Source organism: Limulus polyphemus, unplaced genomic scaffold (genome assembly GCF_000517525.1).
Source record: "Limulus polyphemus unplaced genomic scaffold, Limulus_polyphemus-2.1.2 Scaffold1705, whole genome shotgun sequence".
Lineage (NCBI taxonomy): Eukaryota > Metazoa > Arthropoda > Merostomata > Xiphosura > Limulidae > Limulus > Limulus polyphemus.
In genome coordinates, this window is record NW_013667315.1 from 234,649 (window position 1) to 246,629 (window position 11,981).

The 11,981-nt window shown below is 31.7% G+C and overlaps 1 protein-coding gene across 1 annotated transcript in view; it reads left to right on the plus strand.

Moving 5' to 3' along the window:
- Positions 1-11,384, plus strand: part of LOC106464635 (snRNA-activating protein complex subunit 1-like) — a 17,410-nt gene extending 6,026 nt beyond the window's left edge. Inside the window, exons 6-9 of the mRNA XM_013924792.2 lie at positions 3,392-3,505; positions 8,405-8,514; positions 9,863-9,905; positions 10,165-11,384. Of these exons, the coding sequence (XP_013780246.1) occupies positions 3,392-3,505; positions 8,405-8,514; positions 9,863-9,905; positions 10,165-10,362 (465 nt within the window). The 3' untranslated portion in view covers positions 10,363-11,384. The remainder of the gene's footprint in view (positions 1-3,391; positions 3,506-8,404; positions 8,515-9,862; positions 9,906-10,164) is intronic.
- The last annotated feature ends 597 nt before the right edge of the window (positions 11,385-11,981 follow it).

An 11,981-nucleotide genomic window follows, 5' to 3' on the forward strand; every position in this document is an offset into this window, starting at 1 on the left:
CAATAATCTATATATATATATATACATATAATGTATAATAATTGAAACGTGACATAAAACATAAAAAACCTATGAAATGCATTTAGGAAGTTTTAGGGATTACACAAAGGAAATTTGAGATTTTTGAAATGACGAAAAGTATTTTTAATTTTAACAAGAAAATTACTTTGCACACAGACAATTCAAAACAATTATTCAATATATTCATGGACAAATCTTTATTTTATTTTATTGAAAATACTTCATAAAAAAATATGATTTTTTGTATGTGAAAGTTATAATATGAACTGAAAGACTGCCAAATTTTGTGAAAATATGCACATTATATTGAAAGTTAGAAGTATTAAATCTATAAAGACTTTAATCAAGTGCAAAGAGGTCACGTGGTCAGTCAAATTGACTGAGCCTATGTTGAGAGAGTTTATGGTGTTTTACATTATCTCGAGCATGCTTCATTCATGCCATTGCCTCTCTACCTTTTGTGCTTCCTTTTTTTTCCAGTTTTGTTTCCTCTCCCACAAAATTACCATTCTTTAGATGTATATCCTATAGATGCTTCTCACTCTCTTCTTTTGCACTTATATATTCCCCTTCCATGACTGTTCCTTCCTTCCTCAAACTTAATCTGCCCTGGTAGTTTACAGACTTTTTTCCTGTCTCCCTTCCTTCTGTCTGTTATCTATTAGATTATTCATACCCAGATTGGCTCCTGTTTCCTGTTGAACTATTTGCTGTGTTTTTTCATGGACCTCTCCATTTTGGGATCCCTACCTTCATTTGTCCGTACACTGGGACCCCTCCTGTTTTTCCTTCTACCCTTACTGGATGGGTCTGTCAACTCTTCTGGTTAACATATTAATTTAGAATGTGAATAATTATGGACTGTTTCTCATTTCTGCATATTTGATTCCTCACCTTTTTCATACTCTTGTGTCTCTTCTTCCCATGGCCACAGAATGGACTCCTCCAGCTGGACATGTGGCCATTCTTCACACATTCAAGTCCTTCTCTACACCCTCTGGCTGTTTTAGTTCCTGATGGTTTCAGCTTCCACTGACTGCCATTCTCCAATCACTCTGCCATCTTTGTTATGAATGTATACTCTTACACTTTTAGAGTCCCCTTTTCATTTCATAGGATCCCACCAGGTTGTTGGTGTTGTCTTGCAGGGAACTTATCCAAAATCTGCATCGAGCCAGGATAATGGAAAGCTCTCATACCATACACCCTGGCTCTACCTGTGTTCACTGTGAGATGGGGTGTTCTGTGATACCACTTTAGGTATCTTCATGTCATGTGTATATATATGTATATTTACTTAATTGCCCAATTCATACTGTAGCTATTTCATTGACTGTTATGGATAAAGCTAGCATTAGGGAAGTGTTCTACCCACTTCTTTGACTCTCGCTTGCTAGCTTTTAAAAATGAGGTTCAACAGTCACCCATTACACTTCCAGTAAAAGACCTGTCTGGACTGTAGGGCTGATGGGATTCCAGGCACTTTCTCCAGGTCTACCCTACAATAATTCTACCTCCCACCTTCATTGATTGGAGTACAGGAGACCCTTGCCACTTAACACTTCTTAGCTGCTGGAGTAGTGGACCATGGAGACTTATCAGCACTTGGATTCAACCACAGGGGTGATAAAAAAAAAAAGTCCCAATACAGTGAGAAATGGGGTGGTGGTGACCCTGTTAGTATATTGCAGGTCACATGTACCCCCCTGTTCAATAGAGTTCGGATGAGCACATTCTGCAAGATTGTGCTCTCCTCCTGCAGCTAGTCTGTTCAGTGGAGTGAGAAGTGCACATATTCCATGCGGGCCAGTACTACGTAATATGACACCCTCCTCCTGCAGCCAATGTCTGTTCAGTAGATTACATATTAATGCACTTTATACTGGTCCATACTCCATTAATGTATTGCCCTCATGCCACAGCTGGAGTCTGTACATAGAGTCTGATGGCCTCATCAAAGAATGAAGTTTACACAAGTATAAATGTATAGAGTAAGTTATTGAACATGGAGGTATGTTTGCTTTTTTATTGGTAGAAGGCTTTGATGCATGATTACATCATCATGCAGTATCTCAATTCACATTAAAACGTGAAATTAGGCAGAAGTTGCCTCAAGGCTAGTGACATTCAAATCTCTCTGGCATACGCATGAGGAAGATAGCTAAATCTGTGTGAAGAGGCAAGTATCTATTGGAATCACATTTTGAGGTAAAGAAAATGTTAACATTAAAACAAAGCAGATGGTAAAAGTTTGATAATTGAAGCTGTTGAGATAAATAATGTTTTAGAAATTTCTGATAAATTTTGTAGTCAGTACAAAGGAAAGACTTTGTAAATACACTGACAAATCTTTAGTAAAAATTATTATTAAAAAATTAGATTTCTCGTGTACTATAAACCTGTAATGTTTACTAAAAGTTTGCCAAATTTCATGAAGATACACAAAGTAAATACCAAATTATGGTAAACATTACTTTATATAGCTCCACAGCTATAGATACAGAGTCTGTCAATTTGATTGATTCTGTGAACAAATGCTTAAGAGATATAATGTTGCTATATTCTCTATTAAAGAGAAAATAATACACATGTTTTAGTTTGTAAATCTGCTACTATATCAAAACTTTCTTCTGAATTTTTTAGTGTTATTTCTAAAAGCTTTTGATTTTTTCTTTTTAAAACACCTCTGGTAATTAATACAGATTAATGTTGTTTTATAATTTGTATTTTGTACATATTTACTCCAGAAAACATTACTTATCCATAAATAGTTGCAACTATTAGCTGCGCAAATTTCTTATGTGATTCTTAATTATTTCTATACTGTTTATCTATGTAGTTTAAGTTGTATTATAATTTTTTTTAGATATAAACAGTTGAGTATTTGATTTTAAAAAATTGCACTATTTTTGTATAACTGTTGGACTTGACACAGTGGGATGTTTTTGTAACAACTGAATTTTTGTAGAAATCCAGAAAGATATGAAAAAAAAATATTTTTTCTTGTTTTAACTTGAAAATACAAACAAAGAAAATAGCAGAAATATATGTGCTAGTCTGAAGTTTCATACTCTGCTTAACTGAAAATTGTGTTTATTATAATGTTCACCTTGAATATACTTAGTATTCTGTGATGTTCTTACATTTAAGAAGCTAGTAGTAAGAATTCGTTTTTGTAACTGACCCTAAATATTGATAGTGTTGTATTCACTTGGAAATTTTATGCAAGACTAAGACAAAATAATAAATTCTTCTTACATTATAACTGAGTAAAGGCAGTTTGCTTAATTTTTTTTTCTTTGTTAACCCTTATATGATGTTTTTTGTATAATGGAAAATAATGTTCTTGTGTTTTTTTCTTCCATTTTAGATGGGTCCTAAGTCTTCTCTGAGACTTAATGGAATTTCAGAAGTGCAGGAAACAAGCCGTTTGGATGATGTTATGATGCCTCTACAGGAATTAAAAAATTGTGGACATTTGGAAGTATGTTTTTTTCCCTTCAAAGTACTATGTGAAATATTTGAGCATTGAGTTTGTTATACATGTACATTATGCCTAAGTACCTCTACACATAGTGTTTTTAAAGTGATTTTTGTATGCTATTTTAATCGCCTTTTTTTCATCAAGATTATATGAAAAATGTCACTTTCTATTTATAGAAATATATTTAGTAAACGTGACATAGTTTACTAAACATAAAGCATTTGTGTAAATATGTTGTTAAACACAAGAGTAAAGTTTACCCTGTTGCCTTTTTTCAATGAATGGAAGCTTTACCATCTATTGCATAAAGATCATGTGAAAGTAAATGTTATCTGTACGTTAGCATTTTATGTTCTGCAAAATATTTTGACCTTTCTGATGCAAAGCTAATCAACATTATTATTATTACTGAATGTAACGTGTCATACATTCAAATGTTTTTTTATAGTAATTGGAATGTACTTTTCAATATTTGAAACTATAACCCCAAAAAATTAGAAAGATTAGTTTCATTCAAATGTGATTTTTTTTTTCAGATCAGATTGTAAACAAATAATAATTTCTAGATCCTTTGTTTAAATTACTCAAACTCCCTACAAAATTCAAAATTTTATAATTAGACATAGTTGATATATAAAGTTTGTAAAAGTAGAAGTAAATGATTTTGTAATATCTGAAAATTGAATTTTTTATTTACTTTTTTGTCATTTTCTGTAGAAGCTCATTATAATAATTGAATTTCAAAAGTTTTAATAATTATATTTCAAGATGAAATTATTTTCAAAATAATTATTTGCTACAAAATAGTACTATAAGAAAAGTAGAAAAAATTTATTCTCAAGGTCAACACGAAAAGACTACCCAAAAGGTTTGGTGTGTAATTTTTACTTCAGATTTGAATTGGTTTGGTTATATTGTAACCCTTGACCAAAATGTAAAAGTGATATGTGAAATTGAGAAGGCATTACATTATTACATCACCTGGATTTTAGAGCAGTTTTCTGAATACCTTAGGCACTGATAATAAAATTCTGTGGTTTTTATTGTTTTTAAAACATTGCTATAGAATTGAGAATAATTTCTGTTATTATTGATAATCCATGAATATTGTGTTGGTGCATTTTCTTTTTAAAAGTTTACTTTTATCAACAAAATATAAACTGTTTACAAAAGCAACCTTTTTTATTGTTTTATTCAATTTGACAGAAGCCAAAAAAATTATTTTTACTAGTTTCAATCATAAACTTTTTTATTACTAATTAAAAAATATAGAAAAGTTAATAGTACTTTATTGGAGTGTGTTTTTTATGTGCCAATGCAATACTGTGTGATCAGAGATGTGAGTCGTAGCACCTCATGCAACCTATTTGGGACCTATACAATGAGATTATTGAAAAGGTAGAGCCAAAGGACACGACATTTGAAGAAAGGAGCATTTAATGTTCTTGGTGAAAGTGGAAAACCTTGCACAAAAGAACAGTTTGGATAGCACCAGACCAATCCAGCACAACGTCTTCATGCACAAAGTGAAGGCTAAAGTTATGAATGAAAACCTTCTTACTGAAAAAGTCATGATTTGAAGGAGACAGAGGCTCAGAAGCCAAAAACTTCCAGCCACTCCTCAAAATCAGTAGCTGTTTTCAGGAAAAAAAATATTTCACAAAAAATAGGATTCACAACAATCCCTTTGGTCTATGAACCTGTCACGGTTCCTGGTGTAACTGTATTGGACTCTTTCAGCATAATTGTAGACTTGGAAGCTGATGTTCACATACAATGGAGGTTTTGTGGAAAATTTATCATAGTGTGTAGTATAATACTGACTTTTATCACTGAAACAAACTTACTGAAATTATAGTGGTGGGCAATAGTGCATAACCAAGGACATCATATTGACCACAATTAGTGAGGGAGGAATTGTGGAACCTGGAACTTCATTATCATAAAATATGATTATTATCAGTAATATATATTTATGTATAATCTTAAGTTCAACTGCCAAAAATTCTACAGAGGTTGACTACATTATATTAAAATTATTTTGGATAGTTTTAATAAATAAGCGAGTCACCTGATAACCACAGCTGATATAAAGTTGAGGTGGAATAGATGTATCAGAACTACATTTTGACATTGTTTGGTGTTTTGTATGTAGTCTGACGACAATGAAAATTGATTGCTTTTGGGATAAGTATGTAATAGCCTTTTCTGATGCTCAGTATTCATACATAGCAGTACCTCAGTCATGGTAAGCAAAGTACAGTTTCTTGTAATGGGTGAGAATCCATGGATAAGGCTTCCAGTCTTACCTCCCATTCAACCATCACTTACGAAGAATGAAATAAATATTTGCTATTCCATATGAAGACACACCAGTAAGTTGCAGATTGCAGTGCCTGTATAGATTTATGTGTGATTAGGCTGTTTAAATAGCCAATGAGAAATATTAGGTACATTTTGGAAAGCACGCAAGGAGGAATGTTATGCTTTGAACATGACAGTCTTACACTTATGACCAGATGTGGCAATGTGGGTTCTAACAGCCTGGTGAGGCAATAAAATCATTTTAATGTAATTTACTCCATCCCCTATATTTTCAAAATATGTTGTTAAGAATATTGTAATTGTTTAGTCATAAAACATTTTTATTATTATTTAATTACAATCCATCCTTACCCGGCATTGCCTGGGTATTACCTAAGTAGAGAGCTGATTTTTAGCTAATTTTAAACAGAAAGGATCAAAATTTTTATTTTTACGTAACAATACTTGTCAAAGCATAAAGGTGCTAATACTGGAAAGAAAGACATACTGTTTTCAAGCAATCTTTGAATATGAAATTAGATGGGGGAGATTTTATCTCACATGTATTTCCCTTTACTAATAAACTCTGTGTATGTGTTCACTTTTTTCCCTGGTTTTGCTTGTGTGATTCAGTCTGAAGCCCTGAGGTTTTTTAGATACAAACAAACATTAAATATAATCATTTCTGCCAATAATATGAATTATAACACTTTTATGTGTGTTCTTTTTTAAAAACCTGTTGTTACAAAACTGTTACTGTTTTAAATTATTGGTGGAAATGATAATATGAATTCTAACCCCTTAATGCGTGGTTTCTTTTTTAAAAATGTAAAACAATAAAGTTCTATAACTATGTTTTTTAAAAAAACGTTTATGTGTGGTTTCTTTTAAAAAATAAAGAACAATAACAGTTTTGTAACAACAGGTTTTTAAAAACATTGTACAGAATAAAACCTGAAGTCCTAAACTCTTGTTCAGCCCTCGATTTAATTAGTATAATCAGTCATTCTCTCAGCTAGCCAAACTACTTAACTTACTTTGTAATTTAAAATCATAAACAATATTTAGAAACTTACACAAACACATTATCTATGTGGTTTCAATGTAAAATTAAACATTTAATTTTACAATGTATTATTTGAAGTATGAAAAATTCCTTTATTTTTCTCTACATAATACCTATAATGTATTTTCCTTATATTTATTATATTGAAGCAATCAATTTATATTTTATATTCATCATAAATCTATGTATTTAATAACTTTAATACCAGATGTCAGTTATTGTTATGACTTGCTTAGATACCTATTTTATAATGGAGTTCCACAGTTAATGAATTTTTATTTATCAGTACATTGTTGCCCGATGAAGGCTCCAGTAAGAGGGCCGAAAGCTCACAAATAAAAGTATTTCAATGTAGAGAAAAGTCCATGATTAATTCTACATATTAATTTACCTATGTTATGAGTCTTAAACAACATTTACTAGGGGCGAGTTAAACATGATGGGAAATATTGCTTACCTTTTGTGATACTCTTCCTGAGTAAGTGTTTCCTCTCACTTTCTGATGAAACTTTAAGCTGCACTGCTCGTTCAGAAATAATTTTTTATAAAATGATTGAAGAAAGTTGTGCATCATTCATATCTCTTTCAATTTTTTTGAAGTAAAGTCAAATTTGTTTTCTCGCTGCACGGGTAATAATGACTTTTATTTTAAAATATTTTTTATCAATTTGAAAATCAGAAATACAAATGAACAAACATTTAAATATGATCATTTCTGCCAATAATATGAATTCTAACAATTTTATGTGTGTTTTTTTTTTCCAAACGTGTTGTTAACAAACTTTTATTATTATTAAACACTTATTCCCTAACAATTTGTTGTACCAAGCAATAGATGGCAGCGTACACTTCTCTCTTTTATGGCTAAGGGCTGTAGGGCAAAATTATAGACCAAAAATATTGGCCACCTATTTTTGAGATAATCATAATACCCAAGTGCAAACCCTCAGAATTCCCTTAGTATTCGTGCAGAGTTTTAGGTCTCTAGGTTCTTTCCTCTTGGAGCTATGGTGCTGACACACACACACACACACACACAGGCCGTTTTATTAGTATAAATGTAAGACATTAGTCAGAAAACTATTTTGAATTACATTTCACTTGATAAAATAGGTAACATATACTTGAGAGGACAATATGTTGTTTAAATTTTGATCAGTATTTTCCTGGTAGTTAAGTACAATTAATAGTTAATGGTTTTGTGTTATTTTTTCTGAGTATCTAGGGTAATGTTTGGTGTCTTAAGTTATTGTTTTGTAAAAAAGGCCTAAGTCCCCAGTTGTTGTAGCTGCTGTTGTCTTTAGCTATACAATTATACAGCATCAGGTAACATAATTTAAAGAAGTATACTGAAAATACATAAATGTAATCAAATAACAAAACCCTGCTGAAAAATTAGCTTCAGACTTTTAAATGTTTTAACTTGGTTTTAAAATTTTTTTATTTTTAATTAATTTATGCTTGAGGACTTGTTTTCAAAAGGATTGTTTATTTCTATAACTTAACATCTTTATTTTCATCATTGACAGCAACTTCAGGCCATTCATGAACACTATACAAAAATGAAGGAAGCACAAAGCATTGATAGTGTTCAGACATTAAACATCGTGTCTGGTGATGTTTATGAAGAAATAAACGAGTGAGTAATTTGAGTTTATCTTGAAATAAAAATTGCTACATACATATCTTCTCTTGTTACTATTCAAATAGGGTTGGATGTGGCCTAATGGTTAGTATTCTGAAATACAAGGGTCCATGGCTCATGACCTGTTGTCACGAAATTATGCTTCATTGGGTCGTGGGTGCAATATAAGAGTGATGGTAGATCCCACTATTCGATTAGAGTAGCTCATGAGTTGGCAGTAGATGCTGTTGACTAGCTGCCTTCTCTCTAGTGTAATTGTATCTTTGTGTGAATATCCAACACACAAACAAACTCTATTGAAATAACCTACAAATACTATATTGCATTTTTTTCTGTTTAACTACAAAATACCAGAGATATAAAATGACTCATTGATTATCATATTTTGGTTAGTAACTAGGCTTACCACCTGAACAGCTCTAAAATAAGGAGCACACTTATTGGTGTCTGATAATTTTCATGACGTCAAAAACTAAAGTTTAAAATAACAGTGATGAAACTTAAATAGAATGCTGTATTTCACTATTGAATAAGGAATGATCCCATAAAATTAGTAACAGGTGGTAGTAACTGAAACTAATATCATAAAACTTACAGAATTGAAGATAAGAAAAATATAAATAATGTGAAAACTATTGTTATTTTAACATTAGTTGATTTCCTAAGTTTGGTGTATGAGAGATTTTCGCTTTCTTTCTTTCTTATGTAATCCTAAATATAATAGTTATCATTCTGTGTTTTTATGTTACAGACATTTTCACATTTATTTATAGCACTGCTATCACCCCGTCCCACCAAACATACTCGCCCTTTCAACCGTAAGAGCATTATAAAGTGACGGTCAATCACACTATTCATTAGTAAAAGAGTAGCCCAAGAGTTGGTGGTAGGTGGTGATGACTAGCTGCCTTCCCTCTAGTCTTACACTGGTAAATTAGTGACGGCTAGTGCAGATAGCCCTTGTGTAGCTTTGTGCGAAATTCAAACAAACAAACAGACTTTGGACTTGTGTTCTTGCTTTATATCAGAATAGGGAGGGTACTGTGATTGAAAGAACATACACGTTGTCCAAACAGATAACAGAAGCGAGAACACTATGAAATAGGATTTTTTTTTTCTTTTGGATTATCTCTGGTGTATGAAAGAAATGCAGTGGATGAGAGTCTCTCAGATGAGTTCTTCCAGTAGATCAATAATGGGCGAGTTTAGAATGAAGTCTCAAACATTACTTGTAGACTTATTGAGATATCTTCCATCATTCTTTTTGTCCTAAAACACACACACATATGTATGTGTGTATATATATTTATAAATTAACATTTAATTTTGTGTTTTCTTACAGAAAAATAAAACAGTTTCAAGAGAGGTATAAGCATCCCAACCAGGTAAGAATAGCTTGATTCTGTACTTTACATTGCTTTATGTAGTTGAGAGCCTTTATTAAAAAATCTGATAAGGTTTTTAGGTATGAAAATTTGGTTTAATACGCTAATTAACTTTCAAGTAATTAAAATAATATTCAAAGAAGGAAAACTATCAAGGGATATCAGTGACACCCTCCATTCTGGAAAGGGTTAAACAATGAGAAGAAAAGTTGTTAGGAAAAAACATAAGTAAACTTTTCTTGTTTCTTTCTTTCTTCAGGATTCAATCTTTGATGAAGGTGATATTAATGAAGAAGATGAAGGAGAGGAAAGTGTAGGAACTCGTCGAGCACGTCTAAGAGCTCAACAATTTTCTTCAGTAGCAACTGTATCTCAGTCACGTCGTCATCGTCCAGTTCAGAAAGATGATAGTTCTGGCTCCGATAAATCTCCATCAAAGAAGAAAAAGCAGCAATAACTGTTCAGTGTGCAGAAATACTCATTTCATAGTTGATAGGACAGTGAAAACAAAAAAAAAGACTGAAACATACAATTTTTATTTTGAGACTACAAATGGAGTTTTTTCCTGCAGTTTTCTGGCCATAAATGGTCAAGGATAACTTGTTATTTTGGATTAATATTTGTTTTATTCAGTATATTTGTGTCCAATACACTGATACATCATTCTTAACAGAAATATAGTCTCTTGCCACCACATATCAAAAATCAGTACAGTGGGACCAGAATTATAACTTAATATGTTTGCTAGTATTTTGAAATTCTACTGTACTTAATGACCTTAATATGAGTAAACTTTGATTTAAGGTTAAAGAAATATCATGTAACACTAATCCTTCTTTCACACATGACAGTAATTTAAGAAGTTAAATATAAACAATAAGTGACATGATTCCAAAAATATACAATTCTGTCAAAATCACAGTTTTATGGTAATTACAAAGGAACTTCATTTTAACCAAACGATTGAGTTTCAAGCTAAGAAATAAATAGACTGCACAGGTAATATGAAGTGTAGTACACTATTTATTTATGTGGAAAATATCTGGTTGTCTTCTTATAATATACAAAGGTTGTATTCTACAGATATCATCTACTTGGCCAATAAAGGACTGCTATCGATGACTTATCCTCCACAATGTCCGAACAACAAAGAAATAAAGTTAAGTTGAACAAAAATAATTCAACAGTTTTTGGAGAACTTTTTATACAATACTGCATAGAAACAGATTAAAGGAAAATATTTTTTAAAATCGGTATTAATAAAATCAAGTAGTAAACGTATGATATTCCTGCATATCACATCTGTAATGATGCTGAAATTATAAACTTGTATTTACACTTATTACTGACTTGCTCCCCTTTCCAAGTGGCTCAGTGATGAGTTTGAGGTCTTATAACACCAAAAGTTTGGTTTCAGTGCTCAATTTTGGCAGAGCACAGTTAGCCCATTGTGTAGCTTTGCACTTAACAACAAACAAAAATATTATTGGCTTTTATAATTATAATATGAGTGAAAACTTGTGTGGAGGATTGGTTACTTTGTACTTATTTATTGTACATACAAGTCTGTCATAATTAACTTTGTATTTTGAGCTCTTATATACATGTGTGTGTGTACCTGTTTTAATGTATAAGCAATTCTCAAAGTAAAAAGAATCAGTACTTTATATCCAACATTGTTTTAATTTACACTTTTTCAACAACCAAATACATGAAATAACATGTTATGTACACTTGCAAAAGGAATAAATTATGATAATAACCCAAATTCATTATATGGCACTTATTGCAATTTAAAGTAATTTACCAGATATTGCTGTAACTCAACATCAGTGCTGGATTCAGAGTGATTGCAAGCTGGATTTGGTAACAATCAATGGCAACCTTACTGGCGAAAAGTACACCAGGGACGTGCTTACACCTGTAGTTGTGCCTCATTTTGACAACCACACGTTAGCGTCAAGACCTTTATTCATGGATGACAACGCTCATCGCTCTAGGGCAGTAAAGGCTTATTTAGAGAATGAATCCGTGCTTAACTTTTTTCCAGGTGTATATATATATATATATATATAT